The following is a 27,894-nucleotide window of genomic DNA, read 5'->3' as shown; positions in this document are numbered from 1 at the left end:
GTCTCTATTTGTGATGGTCATCAGGATTTTGATTGCATAATAGGGACAAAGAGTGGGAAGCAAGAACAATACAAGAAAGTAGAGACATACAGATAGAGTGGCTGAATATTTACTCAGCCACTCTCTATACCATCACGGATTGCGTTTAATAAGGTTCAGCGTGTAAGAATGTAGAGTTTCAAAGTGTTTTTGTTCCAGGATGTTAGGATATTATATCATATTATTATAAATCTGATTTGTGATTGAACCCTGTTTTATTTGATACATTAATTTTTTGTAACCTCTACATCATCACTGTTTCATTTTTTAAACCCTAACCCGTCTACATCAAACCCAACCCAGTGCTTGTTGTCGAGCTGCAGAAGGTCAAGTTTGTGAAGTGACACTTTTTCACTTGCATATCTTAGAAACGTGAGGCTGAGCTAGCTTGCAGGACTATTCATAATGTATACTTCCTTTTTTCATAGGTTTCATACCGGTAGGTTGAGTTTTCTAACATGACTCTAGCTTGGCTAGTTTTAGTTTCTTTTGGATGCTGCCAGGCAGCAAAGACCTCTTCACATTGCTCTGCTTATGTAATCTACATCGCCTCTATGCCTCACTTGCCCCTTTGGGTCAGTACAGGCAAGAACATCTCTCTAGTATGTGTATTCTCTGTGATTTACAGCTCCCGTGTCACTAAAGATCAATGTCATTGCTCTCCTCAGTGCTTCTCTTGGATACGCCCCTTCTTCTTGAACACTACAGTGACCCTATCCATTTCAGCAGGGGTTTTATATTGCAGTTCTTTATTTAGAGTCCTCTTCATTTGGAAGTAAAATTGAGATGAGACTAAATCTGGCGAAAATACTGAACCCCCTCTGCACCCATCCTCGCTGTTGGACTTGTTTCAGATCCCATCTCCCATCTCCTTATTTTTCTTTGCCCTACCCCCAACAGAAGCAGGAGAGTTGATGCTCAGTGGGAGAGCCCTCTGGTCCCATGTGCATCTTCAAATAAGCTGCACACACACCTCACAGTCCCCCAGACCACTAAAAGCACAGACTCCCGCCTGTAGCTATATTTCCCTAAGTGGAGCACACAAAAATGAGCAGAGTGCTGCCTGCAGTATGTTCGGCCTTCCCTTCACTAACACTTCTACGATAGCTGCAGGGACCTTAAGGATAACAGTTGCACAGATGCATTCACATTGCTCACTGGTGGAGATATGCTCTCTTTGGAGGAATGCATGGATCCTTTTAATGACTGCTCATGTTTTCTCTGAGTTAAGAGAGGAGCATTATCCATCATTTAGGCTGCAGAACTGAAAGGGAATCAAAGAAAGTTCCTTGATTTATGCTACTACAGTCGTAGTGACCACTGAGTAAAAAGTAAAACGACAGCGGTGAAAAACAGCAGAGACACAATATGGTGTAATTATAGAGTAATTATTACTGCTGTGCACTCAGTCTGCTGCAGACAAACTAATCTAGCATTTAATCAGCATGAAGGACAAAGCGTCGGTTGCCGTTCATTTCTCCAGATGAGAGGATGGTGCTTTTGGGTGCTGTACCAAATGTCTCCATGTTATTTTGGCTTGTGCAGACACATGCAGGATGTGGCCTGTAGCCAAATCCGCTCTGTGTGTTTGTGCATGATCGTTAAGGGTACAGCTCACTGCTCCTCCCCACCCTGACATGCACAAGCAGTGTCACATTGTGTGCAGCAGAGCACGCCTTGGCCTTTGTGTGCGGTTGCCAAGTGATCACAAAGAAGGGGACAGAGCATGTTTGTGTGTGTGTGTGTTTGCCTGTTTTATATTTTAGATGTGACGATTGTTTGTGGGGAAATCCTCAGTATAAAACTGATGCATCCGTTTTTAAAATGTATTTTATTTGTAATCAACTGCACAAAATTAATCATCACCATTGTTATTTCATCTATTGAAACTTCTTCATCTCCAGTACATACTAGTATATGTATATACTTAAGAATAAACATCCATCCATTGTCATAACTACTGATCCAATTCAGGTTACACACACACACACACACACACACACACACACACACACACACACACACACACACACACACACACACACACACACACACACACACACAGGTTTCAGTGGAAGAAGTTGTGCTTTCCCAGTGTGACCACAGGAAACATTAAACAACTGTTCACATTTGACTGAGCTGATTGGTGGTGTAACTGGGGAAGTAAGGGGTCAAGAGAGAGCTGTAGGGGAGTCACGTTTCTGGTCACAGAGAGAGTTCAGAGTCAGGGGTCACACTAACAGGTGTGGAAGAGCTGGGACATAGCGTTTACTGTGTGCTGAACCTGAAGGTGCACATCTGTTCAGATGTTCTGTTATGTTTGTAAAATAATGATGTAAAAGGATGTGCTCATAATGAAGTCATGGCTGCAGGGAGGTGGGCACATCCGGGACAGGTCATCAGACTACCCACAGGGTCTGTGGCTCTTGGATGTTTTGATTTGAGCTGGGCTTCAGCGAGACTTGCAAATTAATTTCAAAGCAATATGATAAATAATTGTTAAGACATTTTGTTAAGAAACACAAACAACAAGCTTACAGTGGAGGAATAAACCTCAGAAGATTAGAAGCCATTAGTCATTATGTTTGGGGAGCTATGAACATCTAAAACATTTTGTAAGAAAAAAAATTGATGGAGAATTATTGGAACTGCTCATTAACAGCAAGATTTTTTTTCTTTAATGCCTGCAAATTAATTTTAATATTGTTTTTGTTTCCTTCTATGAATAAAAAAGCCTTTTACTTTGAAAGTACATATTTTACTGCCAGATATGTTCAGATAACACATAAGAGGAAGGCAGTGTTCACATCCTGCTCCTTTCTTGAACAAAACTGGCTTTATAGGAAATTGATGGGTTTGGATATTCTGGCCCTGCCCTGCACTGCGGCAGAGGCAGAAAATCTGGTGTCTGTGTGTCTGTAAGTGAGCAAGAGAGGGGAAGGAAAGAGAGAGAGAGCCCACACTGCAGGACTCGACACCTCATCACACCTCATCAGTAATCTAAGATTCTGCACATTTCTGCACAAACAGATGGATACGCACAGTTTTGCTGTTGTGTTCGAGCTCCTTTTTAAAATAATAACAATAATAATAACAAATGTAAAAAATGTAGAAGATTTTAATCTGGTTGTGTACAAACAGGAAGTATAAAGTGACAGGTTACTTCTGGAATGTGTTCTTGTGTCTTTGAAGAGAGTTATCCGAGGACCCAGAACATGATGCTAATGTTACACAACAGCACTGAGGGCTGTCCACTTAGAGCCACATAATTCCTTTCAGATTTCCCTTTCCACCCCCATCCACCCCTACAGAAAAAGTCCTGTCCGGCACGAACATCGATTCATCATCATATACTATAAATATTAGTTCTTAATCCTATTTATTTTGCAGGTTGCACATTACCTTTGAATTTGAGTATATTGCTATCCACCTGCTGGTTCGTCACCATAGCGTCGTTCATTTCATTCATTTCTATATCTCTCATTTGAGAAGATGCTCCTGTTCTTTCCTTTTTTAAGTTGCTTACCTTGTCGGTCTCTGGTGTTTTTGTATTTATAGTCCTTTAGTTGTCAGTTCTTCTGTGTACCCCCTTTTTTTTGTTCTTCTCTCCATGTCTAAGTTTGCCTTTATTCTTCAAATGCTCATTGTTTTATGGACTTAGTGAGGCTACCACCGCTGCCAATGTATGGATGCAAGCATGAATGGTTGTTAATCTCTCTGTATTATCTCTCTGTTTTACTGGTAGCAGGTTTTAGTTCCCTCAAGTTGAGCAGTTAAGAAAATGGATAGACTGATGGTTTTATAGATTTTTGGCTCTTCCACCACCTTTTCATTTGAACTCAAATGTCTGGTTCTTATGTTCAAGAAACACACAGGGCTCTGAAGACAAATCCCTCAGCTGCACAGAATCAGCTCTGAGGGTTAAGATTGCGCACATGCTGTTCATGGAAAATCGCAAGTTACTTCAGATCATTACGCCAAAGAAAGAAATACCTTCACTATATTAGTTCACTTCCGTAACATTTGAGCTACAGCTGCAATTAGCTTAATTTCCCAGCCTAGTATAACAGGGGATTAATGACCCTGATGATACTGTCAGGAGCCTCTTTCAACATGATAAAGCACCCTGCTGTATGGCAAAAACTACTTAGGACTGTTTGAAAAGACAGAGAATGACAAAGAGCACAAGGTGAAGCTCTCAACACATCCCACAGATGATCATTCTCCAATGAGCATTTCTCAGAATGTATTATAAGTAGAAGTATAATCCAGAGAGCCCCCCACTGACAATCTCCAGGATTTCAAACATCTGACTGCTAACATCTTGAAGTCTGATATGTCGAGTCCTTGCCACAGTGGCTTGGAGCTGTTTGGCAGCATGGCTGGTGGACGATATGATGATGCTTCTCTTTTGAATTTAATTGCAATGTGGATTGATTTTCACTGTTACACATCCCAGTAAATTGGTTTGTGTGAGCGCTCCCTCTCCAACTTTTGTTAATGGCAACACAATAATCCTTGGTCAAAGTGACCCACTGTTTGTACTGGAGACAAAGAACCCCTCCAAGGTAGCTGCAGATGGCAGACATTCAACGAAGTGCCAGGGTTGATCCTAAAAATGCACTGGACTGTGCCACTTCTCCTTCACCAAGCCCTCGCGGTACATACTACAGCTGAGTGGGTAAGTGAACTCTCTGTGCCTAGCCAGATGTTGGCCTAATTTACTATGACTTCCAGCGTATGTGGCCCATTTACATGTCCTCACACCCAATGTGTCTGTGTCGGCATGTGTACAATGTCTGCCTCTATTTCAGGTGTTCTAGCAATCCCCCTAGTGACAGCCCATAATTCACTTTGTTTTTAGCAAAAAAAAAAAAAAAGCCGCAAGAGCTAAGCTGACCTCAGGACAGCTCAGGTTCATTTTCATGTCATTTTTAAAAAATGTTTCAAGTCATTATGATGAGTTCATTTTAGAAATTCAACACCAACACAAGAATGTCTTTTATCATTAGTAAAAAGAAAGAAAGAAAAAGCCTTACCACATAATTTGGTGTGCTCCTGTTGCTCTGCGTATTCAGGTTCCCATTACGGCTTACAACCAGTCACCTTTCTGATAATTATTGAATCATGAAAGAGATGTCTACTCCATCACCTGACTGCAGCTATGATCACCTCTACTGAATGCTTAAATGAGCTTCATCCGCTGTTTTGTTTTGGCAGTCCACATCTCCTTTGGTTCAGTCTTGCCACTCTTACCACAATCCTCTACAGATGCTCCGGGAATTTTTTTTCCATTAAACAACAACTTTAGAACTTTACACTATAGGTGTAAAACACCAAACAGATAAAGTTTATGAACATTTTGTGAGGATGGCATTGCATTTTACAGATAAGAATAGAAAATGTGAGGGCATATGTGTTGGCTGGCTTGCTTGAGCTCATCTGAGACACTTCCATAGCTGGCAGCAACCAGATGTGGTGCATTTGAAGATGGACGAGAGCAGATAAAAGCAGCCTTTAAAAAACAACAACAAAACACCGTCACATAACTTGATTCAATTAATTATAATAGGATAGAATCTTTCCTTCTTCATCCCAACATGTTACTTATGCAGGTAAACATGTGTTATTTACATTTTTTCCCCACTCTGGCTATAATTCCCTGAACGGTAACTAAGATCTAAGATCAGGATTGTGGTAATGGAAAATGACAGTAATCCGCCATCATCCTGATATAAATTTACTCTATCCTTAATGAGGCAGTGACACAGAGCCTGTTAAAGGAATTATTAGCTTCGCTTGAGTGGAAAAGATAAGCACCTCACTTCCTGCAGACGTGACTGGGGAGATACTGAGCAGATGTCTAGTGTAGTGTATTGTTTCATAAGCAAGTGATCAAAAAAAATAAAATAAATAAATAGATAACAAGAACAGTGAATTTAGGATGCCAAACGGGGCAAGCTTTATTCAACACAGCAATAAAGAAGAAGAAGAAGAAAAAACAAAACAAAAAAAACAGTCAACTTTTGAAAAAAGATTTCAAACAAATGTACATGTCAATCAACAAACAAACAAAAAAAAGAAAAAAAAAAAAAGCAAAATAGCTACCAAATAAATAAATCACATCAGCAACAATACTTCCATCAGACACCCTCGAAGATGCTGTACAATGACTATAAAACAAGAGACGGTATGTACAATCGTACAACTTTAATAGGACATGCTTAGGAGTTTGACTGCACCATTTTTACCACACACTGACTACAACACAAAGGCTGCATATTAACTGACATGGTCATTGAGCCGCCCATGTAAACCATCATCAGAAGGCCTGGCAGAGAAAAACCCAGAGAAAAATATCAAGATTTTTTAATTTTTATTTGTTTTTATTATTATTATTTTTTAAACAAGCTACGCAGTAAATGCTTAAACGATGCAGTAATAATGGATGTGGGGATGTCTGCTTGTGAGCTAACCCTATCTGTCCACACAACCAACCCAAGAGCCAGTCTCTGTGTTTCTGAGCTGAATTGTTGCTAGGCAATGCTGAGGAATTTTGTGTGTGACCATGAACTGGAAGCCTTTGTGCAAATCACCACTTTAAGTTCCTCCAACTACCAGGGGCAGTCCACAGCTCCGTACAGACAGAGCAGCCATTTCAGAAAAATCTCAAAAACAGCACGGAGACTCACATCATGCCATTAAATACATAAAAACATACACACACGCACACGCGCGCACACAAAGAATGGAAAAATAGCTTTCTTTGGACAGGGCCAGCCTGTGCAGTTTGATTACTTGTTCTCCTTAGTCCCACATTATCCCCCCCCTCCACCCACACTAGCCCTTGATGAATAATTGCTAGACTTTAATGTATAGTTCAAATTTGAAAAAAAAAAAAACAATAAACAATTCACTTGAGGCATACTGCCTCAGTGGTTTTATTATGATTATGTTGAGCTGACAGCAACAACTCAAATAGCATGTTGTTCCTTCTTGTTTGGAATACTCTGATCTAGTTCATAGCGCAAACGCCGTCCTTGGTTTTCTATATACCGATCACCACTTACACAGGGGGAAGGAGGGGCTATATCAGCAGCCTTTTGTACAGCGGAGATTGAAACAATCTCTAACATGTCGATCCATGGAGCACTTATAGCATGACAGTAATCACAAAGCTGCGTTGTTATTGCCACGCAGGTTACTTTTGCATCACAAAGCACTTAAATCGTTATTGCTTTATGGTTAGAAGCATGGAGATCGATGCTGCACACACACATAACCATGAAGCCTAAGATTTAAGCTCAGAAAAGCGTCTGATTTTTCCCTTTGTTTTTGTTTTTTTTTGCAATGTAACCTACAGTAAGTGCTGCTTATTGGATGTGAACAGATTTTACAAGTGTGTGCAAAACAAAAATCAGTCCTTTTGGAAGAATTGAATCAAGTTGAGGGTGCTACATTGCATTGATGCAAATGTGAGGAGTCCACAGGCATATTACAGTAATTACAGTATTCAAAAATCTCATTGACTTCTGGGAACTCAATATGAAAGGCATTTTTTTCAAAACTGCATACCATTTGAGAATTGTTGAAAAACTGTCAACAATGCAATGCTACAGATTTTTTACTGAAGAGTGTCTGAAAATACAAACCATTTCAGGTCAGTCTGACTTCCATGTAGGCGTGATCTTATTCTTTTTAGATTTGCCTCCTAACACCTTAACTCGTATCGATAACCAGCCACGGTTCAATAATCAACAGGCTAAGCAAAGCTAAGCTCAACATTGAACCGACTGTGGTTAAGCTCCTGGTCACCACAAGAGCAATTAAATGTGTCTATCCCACCAGACTCCAGCAGTGATAAAAGACACCCTGGAAGTCCAGCTAAACCTCTGCTTATATTTTGTGTCCGTTCCGCATTTCTGCAGTCGTTTTGTGTACACGGAGCCTCTTCAGCATCTTCCAGTTATTCCACTGAAAGCTTGCAGAGCAACACTATCCAGAGCTACACAGCCATGCATCAAGAATCCGTGCAGGCTGGCATAGCCTAGACTGCTGTAAGCACAGCAGCCTGTGCTCACTGCTCTCATCCCTGCTGTCATCACTGCTGAGACAATAAGAACATCTCTCTATGTAATAGCTCTCACGGTTTGTCCCATTGCTCCCTGTACATCTATTCTATGTACTTCCAGTAAATGGGGAAACCAGTGACACACTATTTCACACCCCACACACCTTACTAAGAGGGATGTACAGGATTTTTGCTATTTCCTGATGGTTTCATGCTAGATTTATTTTTTGAGTTAAAGAAAAAAAAAATATCCACTGAATTTTTCGAGAGGCATTTACATCACAAGATTAAACGTCACACGTTGCACATTTCCATTTTGGACAAAATCAACATGTGCCTATAGATAATAAAATTAGACAGATGTAACACCATTGTAGTTGCATACTGTTCACAGGTGAAAATAAAATGGTAGCTTGGTGATCAAACCTCGACTGATATTGTTTGTTCGAAAGCAAAAAACAAACTAACAAACAAACAAAAAATAAACAGTGGAAAAGGATGGAGGTGCACTAAAAGGTTCAGGAGCAAGTGGACAGCGAAGTGTCCACCTCTTCTGAGTGGTGTTTGGTTTCTTGGGGGGGTGAGGGAAGGATTCAGCAGGTAACCCTGATAAAACCATCGTGCCCACCCCCCCTTCCCCGAGACCAAAGACGCAGGGGATGTGGGTTTAATGTGAGGACTGTAACCCAAGAGGTCTCCACTCACATTACCGAGCAGCTCTTGGCCTTCTCCTTCTTGAAGGTGGTGGAGATCAAATCTGACTTGCTGGGCAGGTGAAGAAGTCTTTTGGAGAGGCGTCGGGTGGGGCTGGGCTTCGGGAGAGGCTGCAGCTTGTTGATGCAGGCCATCGCAGCGGTGCGGAATACGCTGTGAATGCTCTTCTCCGAGGTGAACGCCGAGCACTCGAGATAAGCCTCTGCACCCAGCTGCTTAGCCATAGCAGAACCCTGCAATAAATGAAGCAATAACCGATACTGTTCATGATATTCTTCCATGGTGCCGTTTAATTTTTTCCTGTGATATAGTGTGGAGACAAGTCCTTTGGGACGGGGTGTTACAGGAAAGGCATATGTGTAAAAATCTGCACACACACACATGGATCTTCGTTTGTTTCTTTTGTCTCACCTGTTCATAGGTGATTGGAGTCTGCTTCTGATTGGACAGCTCCATCAGTGTGCAGACATCTGTGCGAAGGTCGGTCTTACAGCCGATGAGTAAAATACGTGTGCTTGGACAGAAGTCCAGAATTTCAGTTTTCCACTGTGGACCCAAAAAGGTGATCAGTTGGTGTATGGTGACAAATAGTCTGTTAATACACTTTGGAGTCACAGTAGGCTACAAGAGAGAATAGGACTTTGAAGTAAAGTGACCTTAAGTCATTACCTTCTTCAGACTGCTGTCCACAGTATCTGGGCGGCTGATGTCAAAACACAGCAAAACTGCATCTGAGTCACTGTAGCACAAGGGCCTCACATTGTCATAGTACGGAGAACCTTACAGGAGAGAGAGGAGAGCAATGTTATAACAAACTATGAAAATTTAGACAAAAGTAGTTTTGCATTCCATAAAACATTTCCTAGAACTTTTGGATGCTCAGAAATATTTTTAATCATGTTTTTTTAAGAGGAAACTTCCAGTTTTGCTGCTGTTTAACCAGGTCTAGTCTTCTTTAATATGCCAGGTCAATTAATAGTAACTTCATATTGCTGGTTTGTGTGACAAAAGAGAACTCCTGCATAGCCATAGTTAGGTGTGAATGAACACATTTGCTGTTCAGGTTATTTAACATCTGATGGTACAGAAAACTGTAAAAGTATGTTTCTTAGATTTACACTTTACATATTACTTGTTAATGCGATTTGCACTAATCTCTCTCTCTCTTCTTTAATGTAACCTCATGTTTATTTAATTTTCATTGTTTTATTAAAAATGACTGTTATACAAAATTTATACATACATAACAGTATATGCATCTGTTGTTAATTGTAGGCTGTGCCATTTTTATTCTTTATCCTGCTGCTGTAACACAATAATTTCCCTTGTGGGATCAATTAAGTATCCATCTTAAATGTGCAATGCTTCAAGCTACATTTGTAATATAAAGTGTGTATACATGCAAGTTTAGAGCAATTTGTTTTTTCATTTTTAATTTAGGCCAGATCCAAGAGCTGTGAGAACAGGAAGTTGGTAAAAAAAGAAAAAAAAAAAAAAAGAAGATTGAGCAGGAGACGAAGAGCAAGAGAAATCATCTGCTTAAGTTAGGTGTGCGCGGCATCACTTCTTCCCACTGAGCTCCACTTTGCTGTTGGTAAAACTGCTACTTTTGCTGCTCCTATATTCTTGGCTGGCATTTTAGAAGTGAAGATGACAATCGAGCACTAAATCCTCATTGATCTTCTCTTGCAGTAGATTACGCAAGTGGAACGGCAGGGCTCGGGGCAGGCAGACGCTCCCACTCATGCTCAGAATCCTTAAGTAAGCCACCCACCCCCCCAAAAATCCTCTGCTCGGCAAGCAATACCTCCAGTCCCTCTGTTACCACAGCAACAGCCTTGGAATCCACCATCTACATCAGGCATTCCTCCTGGCTCTCTGTAAAGGCTCGCCTTAACTGCCACTCAATCATTTTACACCACTAGCGGCCCACCCACCTACTGCTGGGGACATTCCTCTTCTCTGCGACAGAGTTTGGGACCACAGACATACGCCCATCACACAAAATGATTCACATGCGCCGGAACCACAAGCGCTAACACAGACGCACACTTTTTAAATTCGGATGCATGCAGAGGTGAATCCGGTCCCTTATCAGATGAAACAGAAGAGGGGCTGCTCAATGGGATTAACATGTTTACTTTAGTCTGTGTGAATCCCAAAAGGGATTCAGCGTTCCTTTTATAGCTACAGATAACACAAGCAGTCTGTGTAATAACTCATTGCACAACCGTCCTAATTGGTTTACGGTGCAGAAACAATGCAGCAGAAGAAAACATAAAAAAAAAAGCACATGAAAACACGGATGCGTGCATGTATGTGTACACAAAAACGGATATGTGCTTATGAATACTTAATGATTTTCCACATTATCAAAGGGTAAAACTGAATTTGCCAGCTGCTGGGTGCCGTGAGTGGAATAATGACAAGCTGTGATGAAATTCCTCAGGACTCAATGTCCTGAAGAAAGTAAACACTGTTGCAAAAGAACAAAGGAACATGCTTGCGTTACAGCTCCATTTCCATGCCTTTAGAAATAAAAATGACTTTTTTCTATTCTTGAGTTAAAAAAAAAAAAAAAGAGACAATTTGATTAAATTATTTACAGATGTCACATATAAGAAAACACCATCGCTTTTACACCACATACACCTAATTGTAGCAGAAAAGCCACAAACACAACTTTGTGTTTGAAGAATTTGAGACATATGTCATGTCACACATGTTAAAAATCACACATGTTAAAATCAGAAGGATTAGAGACACTAATATTACGAGTTTCGGTGCCACGCCATATACGTGAGGTATATAATGGGAAAGTCAGAGGTCGGGTGCTCCAGAAATCGTTTCAATCTCCTGTGAGGGGTTATCACAGAGCCAGCAAACAAGATGTGATTCTGCATTAAATGGCCACTGATCTAAATGCAACAATCAATGGAAGGCTACACCAGAGGTCCGAGAGCCGATGCTTTTAAAGCTGACAAATCAATTAGCCTGCCAAGATGGAAGGGGGGATGCAAAGGACATCTAAGCCTCCCCCACCTTTCTTTCTTTGTTTTTGGTTACTATTGTCCTCACATATAAATAAAACTTCTATTTGTTGTGTTGGACAAACAATGCACAAATCAGTAAACATACTGTACTTACAGCAACATACAGCACCTCAATATTAGTATTCAAACCCCCCGTAACATGTTACTTGGCATAGGCGCAGCTTCGGCAGCACCTTCCTTACACACCAGGGCCTAGTTTCTAATCTTGGAAGAAATAGCTGTTACTATTGTGGCAAGAAAAAGCCACAGGAAAAAGAAGAGCGGGAGCCAAAGTATACCCTACTGAGCCATATCACAAAGAGACCTCCTCTGCCATTAATCCCTCACCCCCTGCAGTGTAATATCACAGGTTACTGCTATCTGTCTCTTTCACTCTCTTCCCTTCCTTTCTCCATTGCAGCAAACCACACAATGGCTTGGGTGCTCATGCAGCGCCTATAAGCATGGCCCAAATTATGGCTTTCCTCCTTGCATGCCTCTATACAACAGATGGAGAGTTTCTGAGGCATAAAACATGGAGAGTGAGGCAGAAAAGAAAAAGGAGTATAACCAAATTCTTGTGGCTGAGCTGAACTTCATCCGTCTTGATGGTGCGGTGCCCAGATCTGAGTGTTTGAGGTGAGGATTGGGCCTAAGTGGATGTAGGCTTCACAGGGCTGAAGACGGAGGCCCTTGTGTTGAAGGCTACAGGTGGGGGAGGGGAGGATCGGCTTTGTGTTTGCCCGAGCGAGAGTATAACTGTGTGTCTGTGGATGTGTGCTAAAATCGAGTGAGTGACATAGCCTGTTTTCATCATTAGCACTCCTCCTCTCACTACGAAAATGCGGAGGTCAGACAGATTAATGATCCAGTGATGGGATGACTCACAGATATGGGGACGAGAGGAGCCCTGCGCCTCCACCCACACTCAGCCGACTGGGAGCTGTGGTGCTGCCGCAGGACTACGGACTTCACAGCACGCTCCAAAAAACATATTATATTGCATCAAGCAGTTGTTCCCTGGATTCACATAAGCCAGTCAGAATTAGTGCTGAAGCCCCCTGCAGGGTGAAGGAGGTGCTTTTTTCCTAAGCGTTATATGATCTGCTAACAAGCTTTACTTTGACATCATCATAGTTGATGACACTGGATTAAGAAAATTAAGTCCAACATCAAAGAGTTTGATTTAAAAACCCTGAAATGTTGATTTGGATAAAATAAGGAAGGAAACATTTGAGAATATAGCCGGTTTTTCTCAGCTAGTGTAAACTGATTGTTGGACAACAGTCCATGAAACATTTAGCAAAGCTAAACACTACTAATAAAAAAATAAAAATAAAAAAATAGATCACTGATGAATCAATGATGGAAAAAGATGGAGGAATTAAACGGTACCTGCTTACAATTCTAAAAAGCACCTAAGTTTTACAAACTGGGTGCCTATTAGAGAAATCACATGACATATGGTCATCAACATGACAATTAAATATTAAAAATGCCCCCTTTTACAATCCAGCAGAGTGTTTCATCAGCTTAAATGGACATTGGATTCATTCCAAGTCAGTCTTATGTATACATCATACAATAAGTGATTATATAGACACACACACACACACACAGTACGATCTTGAACTTCAAGGCTTCGTCAGCAACATTAAACCTGAAATAAATTACACACCAACATCTTAATGGGATTTATTTTCACTATCTGTGCGCTACACCAGACAGAGCTCAGCTTCCCTTCTTTCCCCTTTTCCCCAGCATTCCTGATCAGATAAGCCTGGTTAAAACTGGTGGATTGATTTTAGACTGTAAATCCATATTGGAGCTGAGAGAAGGAGCCGCCTGCCATGTGGAGCCAGTGATGAGGTCAGTGCAATCAATGAAGGGGAGCTGGGATAATGAGGAGACCGTCTCAGTGTGGTGTGGGCCAGGGTGGCACAAACTCCACGCAATTAGAGCAAATTACAGCACAGGAGAGGAAACTGTGCGGTGTGGCTAACAAATACCCCTTTCTGCCTGTCACTCATCACCACGAGCCTGACAGCAGATACCTGTGATAAAAGAGTCATCTATAAAAGATGAGGGGGAAGGGGACCACATGCGGTCTCCTCTGAGAGTGTGAGGGGCAGGTCTTTTAAATCAAATCTATTGTGAATAAAAATAGATTTTATTTTTTTTGGCCCATCTTCAAATAGTCTGCTATGCACGTGCATATTGTACTCTTTTGTACTTGGTATTGAATTGTGCCATAGGTGTTTGGTAAAGGGCAGGGAGTGGCAATCTATGCAGATTAGCCAGAAAGTAGCAAAGAGGGAGCAACAAAGGGAACGCTCAAGTGAAAGAAAGAAAGAGCCACAAACTCACTGGGTCAGTCAGAAGAGGTTGCCCAGCAGTCCCATTCACAGTCTTAATCCCTTGCATCATGCTGTTTGAGTGGCTGACCTGGAGCAGCATATGGAGGGGGAATGCAGGTCACTAGAGTTTTTTGAGCTCCCTCCTATCTGTCTGCTCCAGAAAAACTGTCCTGCTCAACAGAATGTAGCTCTGTGTGCCCATCATCCCTGGGCACCAGGCCCACTCCTGCTGGCCAGACCAAAGGTCCAAAGTCTGGGATTAAAAAACGGGATTTGGTCTGGGGACGGAATTACACTCACTTTTCTCCTCATTTTGCCGCTTTGTGATAATGGGAGGGGGAAAAAATATGAGAGCACAGTAAATACTGCATCATCTCATACAAATGGGTCTGTTATATAAAGGATCTGTTGTACACAGACACAGGTGTGCACAAAAATGAATAAATAATCACACTTGTACTGCCAGTGTGACCTAGTCAGGCTGCAGCACGAGTGTGGACGGAGAGGAATGTGGCCTGGCGAGAGAAACTATTGTGCAGCGAGCATGAAGGGAATCAAACAGGTGCTGCAGACCCGTGCTCGCAGTATTCAGGTCAACAGTCTGAACAGCAGATTTCCTGGGAGATCTACAATGACACATTGACCCTCTTTTTCACGCTTAGTGTAAATGAACACATGATGCACGGAGTCAGCATTAAAAACAAGCGAGGCGGAATAATCAGTCTTTTCTGCCCAGTTTTTCCACTGCAACACACTTGGCACAAAAATGCACTTGTAGATCTGCAGAGTCCTTTACATCCAGACACATCCAAAAAGGGGGACACTTCATATCGGAGGAAATTTAATTTGTAGTAAATGGGAGATTTGAAAGAGTATATAGTTCAACAAGTACACATCCCATGTACCTCTGCATCAACAGGGGGGAAATAGACTATAAAGCCCTTCCCTAAGTATTTACCAATGTTTAACAACACAATGTTTCCATTTTCGTCCTCCAAAATAAAAAAATGTCATGACGAAAATGAATAACTGGGAAAAAATACAGAGACTGGTGTTCCAGCAAAAACAAACACTCATTACATTCACGCGGCATTGCCAAATCCTCTTCAGTGCGGCAAGCAGGACTGCAGATCACACACCACATGCACACGGAAAAGGTGATCGGTTACCTGAAGTGTCCCACAGACTGAGCTCCACTCGCTGCTCTTCCAGTTCCAGACAGGCTGTGTAGTTTTCAAATACCGTGGGCACGTAGGTCTGGGGAGCAATTAGCAACACGGTGCCGTTAGTGGGGAGTTGTCAGGCAGCTACAGGTAATGGAAGTTAACTAATCAGTGCTATACACAAAACACACGCACTGACCAATAAAACAATAAGACAAATCTATATCTCTTCTCAATTTGACAGAATTTCGGATCAATTAATCACTTTAATCGCTGCAGCTGCAGGAGATATTCAACGCAGGCCACTGTGAAAGGAAAGCACCAGCTAAGAATGCGCAGAGAACATAATTCCACTGACCACATGATGAAACAATAATGCTACCGATGATATAAAGGTCAGTAAATAGGAAATAAACTTAAAAGCAAGAAATTTTAGGAAATGCGCAAGCAATATGTCACTATCCGCAACAGACGCACTGTTTTCTCCGTGCCGTTTCCAAATCATTTGATGAAAACCCAACACCACGATTGTCAAGAGAACACAGGGCAGACTTTTCTGCTCATATATTTTACTTCAACACGAGTCACATTTTTGCATACCTCTGGATAACAATCCTTCGCCAGGACTTGCAACATCGCCGTTTTTCCGCATTGAACGTCTCCCACAAGAACCAGTTTACATCTCACCACCAGCGGTTGTGTATTTCTCCTTTCCTTCATGATCCCAACAATGCTCCAGAGGATTTATTTAGCAGAAAAAGGGAAAGACAAAGAAACAGCAGAACAGCCCAGCAATTGTTGTCCCAGCTTGACTGAGAAACCCGGTGTCTCGCTCTCGAAGGATGCCCGCAGTTGATCTGATTGAATTTGCCACTGCGGCTCTTTATACAGGCAAGCAGCAGCCAATAGGAGCGCAACATTCCACAGGCTCCCTTTACTGCACTCGAGTTATTCTGTCTGGGAGGATGTGACAGCAGATATCTCGAAATACTTCCAAGATTATTGTGCAAGAAAGAAAGTGTAATAGATTTAGACGCATTTGTCCACGAGTAGGACTAAAAAATTGTAATCTCCCTGTGCAATCATCGGTTTACATAGTTTTATTTTTTAACATAGAAGATTAAAGAACAATGTAATCTGCAGCCACCCCCTGCAGACTGTTGTTTTGTCACCTGTGTGTCTTGTCACAAACTGACTTATTAAATTGACTCGACTGGCTGAATCGATAGCACCACTGGCTGAGAACAATGGGGCTCTCCCTGCTAATTAGTTTATTTTGATTTGCACTTCAGTCAAGTCACATTTATTTAGCAAACACGTCTCCTTCGGCTTTTTTTTTTTAAATGTATTTTTAAAAATTATTATTAAAAAAATCATCTCTCCCCCATTTGTGGGGCAAATTATGTATAATCTTTGACTGTCTGTTATTTAACACTATTATATTATATAGAAGTGTAATAGTACAAACATCATTTTGAAAGCACTGATTGATAGATGGGAATGGCGCAACGTTGGAATGATTGTTTACCGATCAAAGGTCTGACCTTTGTCTGTGTGGTTACTCAGTAATGTCATCATGTTGACATGCGGTGGGACGGTGTGAGGCCCCCCTGAGGTGACCATCTATCGGCTTCCCACAGGGTCAAGTCAGAGGCCTGGTCTCTCAAAGCCCTGGAAACACGCAAAAGCTGACTTTCACACCCTGGAGGTTATTACTGTATGGAAACAGCGCCTCGTTGTTAGGAAAGGGGAAATTAAAAGATAAAAGTCAATTAACTTCCCTCTTCTTTGTCTGGCGACCTCCTGGCTAATTTACTTACTGTTGCCAATCACAGCTCTTTCAGTTTTGACCCAGTGGGTCAAAGCAATTTGCCTTTGTTCACAAACAGCTCATATCATTCATCCGTCGAGCTGCCTTGTCTTTTACAGCCTAACGTGTCTCGCTGCCATCACACATAAGGTTGTTAATAAAGGATGTGACTGCAGGGGAAATGTTCTATGATGCTGTTAGCCTTTCATTCCCACCGTTGATCACATCTTACCAGGTAGTACTCTCTATTTGGTTTGTGAGGTTTGCTCAAATAAATTGAAGTTTTAGTGTTTTTAGAGTTTGAAGGGTTAAAGAAAAATCTATCTAAAAATCTTGTATTGCTTAGATAACAGGAGAAGCTATGAAATCAGGCTAAAGGAAGGCAGGGGTGAGAATAACTGTGAGGGCAAGTAATAAACTTGTATTCCACGATAAAAATGTGTGTTTTCGACTAATCCAACAACACAGCAACTCCAGTAGAAACAATGTAAAACCTCTAAGCTTCATTACTTACAACTAGAGCAATATCAATATACATAATTATTGCATTTTAAATATTTAATTACAGGTCAGTTAAAAAATACTTCCCCACTGATCGGTAAAGTAAATAAGATACAGTGATGCAGAAAGTATGAAAAAGAAAAGTTGCAGGTTACGAACTCTCTCTAACCCTTCTAAACTAACTGCAGCATGACGTCTGTGTGATCACCACAGATGCCCTCTGATGGGACAGAGACAGGTGGCTGTGAATAATCATCAGGCATAAAGTGACACCTTCCAATATGGCTGGTACAGGGAGATGAGGAAGAGAGGTAGGAGGAGGCTGACTGCAGGAAGCATTGACACTTTAGGCTATCACACCTTGATGTATTGGGTGACAGTGTTGGTAGCTAAATCAACAGACTGAGAGTGGCGGCAGTCTACAAATAGCCCCAGAAAAACAAACAAAAGATGAGTCAAGATTCTGATTTTATTTATTTATTTTTCTGCCACAAAATCGTCACCAGATGGAGCTGTAACCCCGGAGGTCTGGCATAAATTTAACATGTGCTACATCAAATTAACACACTTTAAGCATCATTTTGCATTTTTTGAGTCTCTCTGTAAATAGGCATCGATTCGATCAAATATGGAAGTTATATAAATCTGTCAGTTCGTGAAATATGGTTTTATAGAGTACTGTACACAGCAGCTACTGCAGAGAGAGCTCCAGGTTTTCCTGCTTTGCTTTTTCATTTATTTTGAGTCCAGTCCTTTTACCTGGCTGTTTTTTTTTTCTTGTTTGTTTGTTAAGCCACCTAACAGTGATCTGTGCATCATTTGAATATAAAGATCGCCTAAATCAAGGGATTAACCAATCTTGTGTCTAAACATAACAAAATATTTAGAAAAGAACCGATTTGAAATTGTATTTTTAGTCACCTTGTTACTAGTAACCTGTACAAAATACATTGAAAAACAATCCATAGCAGATGAACACTAATTGAAAGTCATGTTCATGATAAATAAGAAAAAAATCCAGCAAGAACATGACACGGGGCCTGATGATCCATACACTGCTTAATGAAGCCTCATAACGAATGGTTGCAGTGGAAGGATGGCTGTCAAGAAGTTCATCTTAAGGAAGGCAATGAGAGAGAAAAGGCAAATTACACAAGAACAGAGCCCAAAATCAGCAGCAGGTCAAGGTTGTCAACATGCAAAGAGTGTGACTGGCAAAAGCCCAAACACACTGCCAGTTTACTAAATGCAAACCTGGAAAGAAAAACATCCAATAGAACATTTCCAGTCCAGTCTGGGCCTCCCCAGAGTCTGGACCTCAATACTGATGCAGTGTGGAATCATTATAGAAGAGAATGGACTCAAAGGCTGGAGGACTTTTCCCGAAGACGTCTTCAAGAAATGACAAGGAAACTTGCCTACAAGACCGATCGAGCTGTGTTAAAGAATAGATGTTAGATGTTAAAGATGTCCATACTAAACATTGACTTTCAGTCTCATTAGAATAAAAAAAATGTCTGTTTTTGCCTTATAGACTGTGTTTCCATGTATGTTTATACATACACTGAGCCTATTTCCCAGTTTTTGCTAATAAAACAGAAAGAAATGAGGGGTGGCTCAAGACCTTTCCAGGGTACTGTAAGCCCTGGACCAATGGTAAAAGATGATCATGTTCCAAATAACATGTATATGAACAATGTTAGCAGATTTGTTTCTAACTCTAATCCCGTGTTAGCCTGCTGTGTTAACCCTGGTGAACTGTCCAGGGTGTAGGCTGCCTCTCGCCCAGCTAGCTGGGAAAGGCTCCAGCCTCCCTAGTGACGCTTAATTGAATAATACAATAATATATTGCTTACATAGGAAACACAGGTCATAATGAACGAAACAAGTGGCTTATTAGTACTTATATAAATTATGTTAGTAGATTGTTTTTCAGTGAATGATGCAAAAGTATGTGTGGGTTGATTATAGAGATCCGGAATATGTTGTTAAATTTGTTATGACCCCTCCCACCCCTTCTTACTATGCTAAACATGGGTGTCTCAGCCAAGGTACAACTAAGGGAAGAAACTTTCTTATATAGTAGAAGATTTCCACAAGATTTTTCTTCCTCACATTCATCTGCAATTAGTCCAGTAGTGTAGTTGGGCAGTGCTATGGGGTGGCTGGAGGACAGACTCACAACTTTAATTTCAGTTTGTCTCAATTTTGTTTGATTGATGTCAAAATGGGAAACTGCATCTTGTTTGTTGCATAGATAGCTAGAATGCTACTTCTGCCCTCTGTTGGTGGTTTTGTGAATAGCTGATGAAAAGTCACATGGCACACACAAACGTTAATGAAATGTTTTTTTTATTCACCTCCTCCTTCTCATGTGCTATTGACAAAAGATGCACCCATTACACATCATCATCAGACACTGTTGGATATCATTTATCTTGCAGACTTGTCAGAAACGATGAGAAACGTTGACATCATCATTAGGCCAAACAGTTTTTTTCCTCTGTATTGGAGGTGGGTACAGCATAACGTTTAGTATAAATAATAGTAGTGCAATTATACTCCATCTTAACTGAGGAGATATTTTGATAGTCTCAGCTAGTGTCTCGTTGATGCTAAACTTTGTATTGCATACAGAATTTAGGCAAGTGAAACGCAATAGGAAATGATAATTGTAAAAAATTGTGCTTTGGAAAACCAAAGAAGTATAATTGACTTTTGTATAAATTTCTTGCAATAAAAATTAAGCAACAGGAGAAGCTGAGTAGGTTTTATCGAAAGAAGGTACTGTGCTCTCTGTGTTTCATCAAGTAGAAGTTATGTATCTCAAACCCGGCCCTTCAGAAATGAATCAGGGTGTTAGTGGAAGCAACCTTAATAGTGGTCCTATATAAGCTGTGCACCATTCTTTAAAAAAGGAAAGAAAGAGGATATTACATATAAACACATGCTTTCTGAGGCGCTGATTATAGAATTGTGTACTGGTTAAAACCTGTCAGCTTTTGCTGTTATTGTGCAATCTGCTAATAATAATAATAGTATCTGCATATTTAATATACAGTATTTACATTTAAGCCTTTATAATGCATATGTAAGTGGTTACATAGGTCGCGCAGATTTAGTCTGAAGAGTGAACGGCTCATGTGACGCTGATCTGAAAAAGCCCTTCTGATGAAACAGGAATACAATATATCATGCACATATATTCGATTATTTATATGTATGATATGTTAGCAGAATTCTGTTGCTTTAAATGACACAAGCAGTTGCATTAATGCGATTATTGAAGTGCTTACTGAGACGCATTCATTTTTGTGAGCAATGCAAGACATGAAATGGATGCAGAAAAGAGAACACTGGTGGTTGTACGCACATGAAATCTGACATGTTTTTGATTAAAGTCTATGCATATATATAATGTATATCCTGCTATGTGGGCAGAGAATAAGTAATAATGGTTATAAGACCTGGTACTAATGTAAATACATCACCAGAGGTCACCCTCATGTCCAGTGATAATAAAATACTTTCCCAGGCTTGTTAGGAAGTAAACCTTTACAATCAGTTCATGTGCTCAGAGATCTTGTTCCTGTAGAGGAGATGAAGTCTTCTCAGTGGTGTAGTGTAGTGAGTGTCCACAGCTTCTTATTCACAGAGCAACTTAATGCTGACGCTATATTGACAGAGAGTAACAGCAAAATATTGGACGTAAATAAATAAATGACCATGTTCCTGGCTGCGTAGCTTACGGTGATGCGCTTATTGTAATTTAGAGCTACAATCACCAAGCACCACGTTCAGAAGACACACTGAGGTAATATTTAACTGTTAATTGTCTACAGATGTTGTTGGAAATCATTAATCTTTCTCATTTCTAATATTTCCATTATTATTATTATTATTATCATTATTGTTATTATTATTATTATTATTATTATTATTGGCTCATTGGTTCCAAAGTTTTACTTTCAAACCATCTTAATGAACATTTTGAAGTTAGTCCTAAGTCAGGAGCAGTTGTGGAATAGCTCATGTTAAACATGGGTTATCTGTGATCAATTATTTCTGGGAGGATAAAACAATTTTACAAACTATTTTTTCTTTGGGGTAGGAAAATCATGTAAATACAGTCAAACTTTGTAAAGTGTAAGCATTTAGGATATTTAGATGTGATAACAGACCTTTTCGGGTTTTGCCTCCAATCATCTGCAAACCACAGTTATTATAAGTAATCCTTCCTAAGCCAGTGGACCAGCGTTTATACATTCATAGCTGTGACAAAGATGCATATAGACCGTCTGTGCATGTCTGTGCTTGTTATACATGTGTTCAGCATCACTGTTGTGTACAGATATGCAATCAGTGACACTGAGAGTGAGCTTACGAATTATAAACAGTAGTAACGACAGTTACAGTAAAAAGGTCAATAGAAAGAATAACATAAAACAGGAGCTGCAAGTAAGGGAAAGTAAGAGTCCTCTAACATAAGTGACAACATGATGCCTCTGACATTGCATTTGTGCTGTAGAGAAAACATTTGGTTAAACATTTGGAATGACAACTCATCGAGAGCTGCAGAGATGGAAGACATACAAAGCTGATTTTCTGTCACCCTCTTTAAGTGGCGTGTATCAGACACAGACCCCCTGGAACCCTGTGTTGGGAGGGTGTATAGGTTTTACACTGGTAGCTTTGCTATGCTACAGGACTGTAGGCTAACTTCCTCTGAACTTTACAGGTGTGTGATGTAGCTACAGTGAGAGGTGAATCTGCCTGTGTGAGCAAACGTAGGCTGGCGCACCTTTGTCAGGTGGGAGACGTGACTTCAAATGTAAAAGCGGGGAGTGAGGTACAGGTTTAAGGTCACGGTGAGAGAAAAATATGAGAAAGGGGGCAGATAGTGAGTTGTAACTTCACTGCTACACTGTTTTTCTGAAATACCAGTGCACGTGGAGCTGTAGAAATTGGCCCTGAGTTGTCGCGTGGTAGTGGGAGCAGGGAGCTTTTGCCGAGGGGGCAGCAGTAAGGTGGAGGCTCCTTCTTCTGTTGCAGCATTAATCAAATCATTCTCCTCCTTCTTCTTGTTTTCCTGTTTTTTGTGTCTTCTCTCCTTCCAGCTCACCAGCCTCCTGCTCCTTCTCTCTCACCATACTCTGCTTTTCCTCTTTTCTTTGGCCCAGGTGTGGCTGGAGAAGGTGGTGGCCAGGTTTGGAGAGACGAGGACTGCTGCTGCCCCCTGGTGGTGCCCTGGTCCCTGTGCGCTACGACTGTCTGACCCCAGCTGACAGCACAAGCTGCTCCTGCAGAGGTCGAAGGGGCAAATTTCAAGAGACGGTAACGATAGCAGATCCAGAAAAGTAAGTTTCATCTCACCTACATCTGAAGTAGTGCTCATTCTATCAACTCTTGAGTCTCAGAAAACTAGAGTGGACACAGGAAGCAAAGGATATGTGATTAATAATGCATCCGAAAGTAGTAAATCAAGCACCACCTGAGGAGTTTCTTTTTCCTCTTACCTGTTGGCTGGAGTTAGCAGAAGGTGGAGTTATCACACTTTGGTCCAGTAAGGGATTCACTGGGGCAGAACAGGGGAGGTGCGTAGCACGCCAATAAATTTCCAGGTACTCTGCAAGGTGGTCACATGCATCTTCCAGCTGATTCTCATCCAGGATGACATCAAACATCTCCTGTTGATTCAGAAAATGATAAGAGAAAACTTATACAAAGTCCTTCAATGAAAACTTTTTAAACTTTTAAAATATCATTTAATTACATAACGTGACATACAGGTGGACACTGAGCGAGCTTGTCCCCCGCCATCATCTGGACATTGAGGTGTTTGCTTTGTGATTTCCCTCGAGATTTAATCAACCTCTGAAGAACCTGCCAGATGATTCAGACACACACACAAAAAATGAACGAGCATGGTTTTAATTTAATATCATACAATTAATTTATCCGTTTTAACCGCATTAGACACACCCCTTACAGACAGAAATTGTTTAAATAACGCTCATGCGTACGTTCAGTAAGAAAGATCTGTAATCACTCATCTGCCTGCTTTCCTGTCTCCATGTCTACCTCTTTTCCGTGCTGTCCGTCTCAATATTGACATCTTTACTCGAGTCCAATCATCTTCTCACCTGCCTTATTTGAGCCAATCAGCCTCCACTCTGTGTGGTTTAAATCTACGCTCTCTTTCATTCTCCCTTTCAGACTCTCATTTGTGCAACCCACTTCCTCCCCATCTCCCACTCAGAGTCACTCAGTGCTCTAAATCCTATCACTGCTGGGATTCTGTTCTGCCATTATGAGTCATCAAAGTCTCAATTCCTCTTCAATTCTTCCAAATGATTTCTCCTCATTGATTTGCCTCTTTTGAGCTCCTTCAAACAAATGTTAATCTGTACGGGGAGTGTACTATTTTAAAACCTTCCGAGTTGAACTTTCTAATTCTGTTATCATTTATCCATCCATCTTCTTCCTCTCATCCTATTCAGGTTTACAGGGAGGCTGGAGCCTATCTTAGCTACTATTGGGCGAGAGACAGGGTACAGTTCACCAGCCTGTCACAGGGCCAACACAGAGAGAGAACCATTCACACATAGGAGTCATTTACAATAACCAGTTAACCTAACTCTTAATTGCATGGACTGCTTTGGACTGCTGGAGGATGCTGGAGTACCTGGAGAGAACCATGTAACCACGTACATCATTTACCATCTAAAACAAGGCATTTTGTGTACGATCCCTCAGATGCTGGGAACCAGCAAATATTTAAATAATTAAAATAGTGCCACAGAGGTTTAATTAACCACTAGTTTGCTCAGAATCCAGAATATGACCAGAAAGGCAGCTTTGAGGATTGTACTCTACTTTAGGTGATGAGACTTTGACGTAGACAATGATGGGAGCCAGAGAGGTTTTGAGGAGTTGTGCTGGGTGATTGATGGTGTCTGCGTCCAGGACGACCAGCTGAAGTGACTTGGCCAGCTCGAAGATCCTCTCTATTTCACTCTGGACCTCAGCTGTGAATGGCAGAGAGTTGCATAAGCCACTTTTAACAGAGCTGCATCACTTATTTAAGTTTTCCTGTCATTGAAGACAGAAGGGCATCTATTTTTAGCATCCATCTGTCCATCTTTATTGAGCAAAAAAAGATCAAAGACAAGTTTTTAAAAAAATTTTTCTAAATCTCACCCAGACTTGAGCGTGTGTTGGATCTCTCCATTATGGCTTTCTTGTTCAGCACTGAGCGCTTTGCCAATGACAGATCAGCGGTCACCCGGGTAATAGTGATCCTAAACAAGAAGCATCTTATCACACCACATCCACAACTGTTCCATTTCAAAGGAGGAGACGAGCTCGTGCTCCTTCTCGCTTGCAACTAAAAATAAATCATCGTCATCGTGTGTGCTTTCGAGCACGAAACGTGCAATGCAGAAACACACAAGCAGCTCGGCAGTTCAGACATAGCGTTACTGTACGCTGCTCTGCATCTGCAGAGAGTGACACAGACAGCCGTTACCCACCTGCCATCAAATCGGTGCTTTAGGAAGTCAAACAAAGCTTTCTGCATCATGTCTGTTACCTAGGAAACAGAAACAAGGAAGATAAGTGAGGGACGTTGTGAGAGAGAAAGGGCTGTGAAATATGCATTCACTCATGCACACGTCTTGCTCTTTAGTATTTCTTGCATGTTTCACTGATTTTAGTGACACCTGACTTTAAGTGTCTGCACTAAATGAGGATTAATACAGCTGTCACACACTATAATGAAGCTGTAAACAGCTGGAAGGACAGTGATGGGATTTTTTAGCTTTAAGACCAATCAGTTATAGCTTTGTAAAGAGACAGAAGAGTCAGCACAGATAAAAATGAGCAGCATTACAGTCCTTCTTTTTTCAGTGTTAAATCACTTGGATGTCTGAGTGGCACAATGATGTTTGTGCACTGCCAGGATGAAGTGAAGCAGTCTATTTTCAAACAGTCCTGAAAAATGAATGGCCTTTGGAGTAGAGGATGAAGCTTCCACACTGAAACAGAGAGATGGGGAAAGAAGGCAAAGGAGTGGAAAGGAGGAGAGACAGTGCTGAAGAACCCTGATGAGTCGCCGAAAATAATTTGTACACAAGAGACGGAGCACAGAGAAAGAGAATGTGAGGGAATGAGAGAAAGAGGCAGCCTGGCATTCACCACTGGAGCATCCCCAAAGCACATTACCAGAGCAACGCATAAATATTTCAACACACACACACACACACACACACACACACACACACACACACACACACACACACACACACACACACACACACACACACACACACACACACACACACACACACAAAACAAACAGCTTGGCTCATAGCCTGCACCGCCACAGAGGAAAGAGCAAGGCGGGGAGAAAATGTTGAAGCACATGCCTCACATATTCATCCACCGAGTCATCGAAATTGATGCATTCTGACATTATTTCGTTTTGACTGCAGTGGGTTTTCATATGTCTCATCTGTGATGTGTGCATGTGTGTGTGTGCGTGTGTGTGTGCGTGTCTGTTCAGTATGGGAGTATAACACATGGTGTGGCTAATGCAAAGGGGCATACATGCAGTTCTGTAGCTCTCAGATGGATCTAAGATGCCTACTGTGTGCCCTTTAATTTCATCAGGGTGGGACTGCGGCTTAGTAAAAGCGTTCACGGGATAATGGAAGCCAAACACCCCAGTTTTACTGGATCAGAAAATCCACACCTGATTAAACTCATGCTAGAAAGGGAATCCAGAAGAGAAAAAGAGCAGAAACTAGCTGGAAATAACTCAAACATCTAAATACGTTTAACATATAGTTACAGTAAATATTATTGCTTAATTTCCTGCTTAATTTCCTAATTTTTATTCTTTGTTAATAAAAGCAAAGTGAATGAAAGGCTTCATTCCCAGTTAGATTACTGCAACATTAAGTAATGCCTCAGAATAGCTTATTTGTCTTTTTCTGGAAAAGCGATATGGTACATTGCAGCTCTGTGGGCTGCACTTAGGCACACTGGTACTTTCAGCTAACTGCTTGTGTCAGCATGCTAATGTGCTCATAATAACAATGCGAGTTTACTAATTATACACATTTTACAGCAGAGGCTACTGTGGGACATCATAATGTTTGCAGCAAAAAAGTGAGATTTTGACCTGCCAATGACTCATCATGAGCAGCATGAATCTCAAATTTCATAAATGTTCACACTAGAGACAAAGTTAAAGGATGGCCAAACTATTGCTGAAATTTGTCGTTTTTGCTTTGCATCAATTTGTCAGATAGCTATTGCAATATTTTCTGACTGGACCAAAATGCAGCTGTGATCAAATGTGTTGTCCATAATAAAAATACATAAAAAACTATCTCTAAAAATACATTTAATATTTAAATCAAATTAATTTACATGCATCAAAACACAAGATTAAACAGAACCAGGCCCAAATAACTGAAGAACAGTACTGATGGCTGACTCACCTCGTAGCCTTTCAACGAAGGACCCACCAGGACCACCGGCCGCATTGAAGGGACCACATCATATGGGGGAACATGTTCAGTCTGCACAGGCAACAAGCAGACAGTGTGGAAGTCATGAAAATTAAGATATGTGGAAGTTACAGTAATACACGATCACAGAGATAGATTTTAAAGTTATAAAAATTTAATAAAAACATTTAAATTAAATAATCGGAGCAGAGTGATACACAGATGAATACCCCAACATACCTGTTTCTGCTTCTGTTTGGCTTTGAAAACAAACAGAATGAACATTGAGCAAAGAGGCGAAAAGCTAAGTGGGTTCTTGCAATTAGTGATGAGCAGGGGCGTGTCCAGTGTTTGTGAAAGTGGAGTGGAGGGGCTTATGATTCCACTTAGCAAAATTGCAAGTTACTAACTGGGCTAACAAGAGTAAAACATTTTTAAACTATAAAGACTAAACAGAAATGAGTAACCCCACTCTGGAAATAAACTGAAAATAATAAAACAATTTTTAAAAAAAAAGAACAATAACAATCTGGGCTTCTTTTTTTTTGCATTCACTCGAGTTTTTCTTCACAAGTGCACAGTTTTGTTAACTGTGTGTTATTCAGGAAGCTCTGATCCAAATTCAGCAGTGATCAAATAACTTTTGAACTTCAGTTTGATTTAAAGTAAAACTCTATAGTAAAAAGATTTTT

The 27,894-nt window shown here is 40.9% G+C and overlaps 2 protein-coding genes across 4 annotated transcripts in view; both read right to left on the bottom strand.

Annotated features, from left to right (window-relative positions):
- Positions 1 to 5,973: 5,973 nt before the first annotated feature.
- rnd1b (Rho family GTPase 1b) lies at positions 5,974 to 16,242 on the bottom strand. Its single transcript, XM_085443753.1, has 5 exons — positions 15,977 to 16,242; positions 15,383 to 15,470; positions 9,494 to 9,603; positions 9,236 to 9,370; positions 5,974 to 9,057 (listed from the first exon to the last, which is right to left on the bottom strand). The coding sequence occupies exons 1-5, from the start codon at positions 16,094 to 16,096 to the stop codon at positions 8,812 to 8,814; spliced, it is 699 nt and encodes a 232-aa protein (XP_085299879.1). The 5' UTR covers positions 16,097 to 16,242; the 3' UTR covers positions 5,974 to 8,811.
- Positions 16,243 to 18,185: 1,943 nt separating this feature from the next.
- Positions 18,186 to 27,894, bottom strand: part of LOC146684023 (voltage-dependent L-type calcium channel subunit beta-4-like) — a 28,102-nt gene continuing 18,393 nt past the window's right edge. For 2 of the 3 annotated variants that reach the window (XM_085443491.1, XM_085443489.1), the window contains exons 6-14: positions 27,443 to 27,462; positions 27,194 to 27,274; positions 25,220 to 25,278; positions 24,888 to 24,988; positions 24,564 to 24,715; positions 23,475 to 23,570; positions 23,204 to 23,374; positions 23,061 to 23,108; positions 18,186 to 22,987 (exon numbers count right to left, since the gene is read on the bottom strand). In XM_085443491.1, the coding sequence (XP_085299617.1) occupies positions 23,079 to 23,108; positions 23,204 to 23,374; positions 23,475 to 23,570; positions 24,564 to 24,715; positions 24,888 to 24,988; positions 25,220 to 25,278; positions 27,194 to 27,274; positions 27,443 to 27,462 (710 nt within the window). In that variant the 3' untranslated portion in view covers positions 18,186 to 22,987; positions 23,061 to 23,078. The remainder of the gene's footprint in view (positions 22,988 to 23,060; positions 23,109 to 23,203; positions 23,375 to 23,474; positions 23,571 to 24,563; positions 24,716 to 24,887; positions 24,989 to 25,219; positions 25,279 to 27,193; positions 27,275 to 27,442; positions 27,463 to 27,894) is intronic. The other variant, XM_085443490.1, reaches the window with a different exon arrangement.

The sequence above is a fragment of the Copadichromis virginalis genome, linkage group LG20 (assembly GCF_057382275.1).
Source record: "Copadichromis virginalis isolate Kocher_CV1m ecotype Utaka linkage group LG20, C_Virginalis_male_GT1.1, whole genome shotgun sequence".
In the NCBI taxonomy this organism is placed as follows: Eukaryota; Metazoa; Chordata; class Actinopteri; order Cichliformes; family Cichlidae; genus Copadichromis; species Copadichromis virginalis.
The sequence above is the reverse complement of the archived record's forward strand: the minus strand, read 5'-3'. Positions and strand labels throughout refer to the sequence as shown.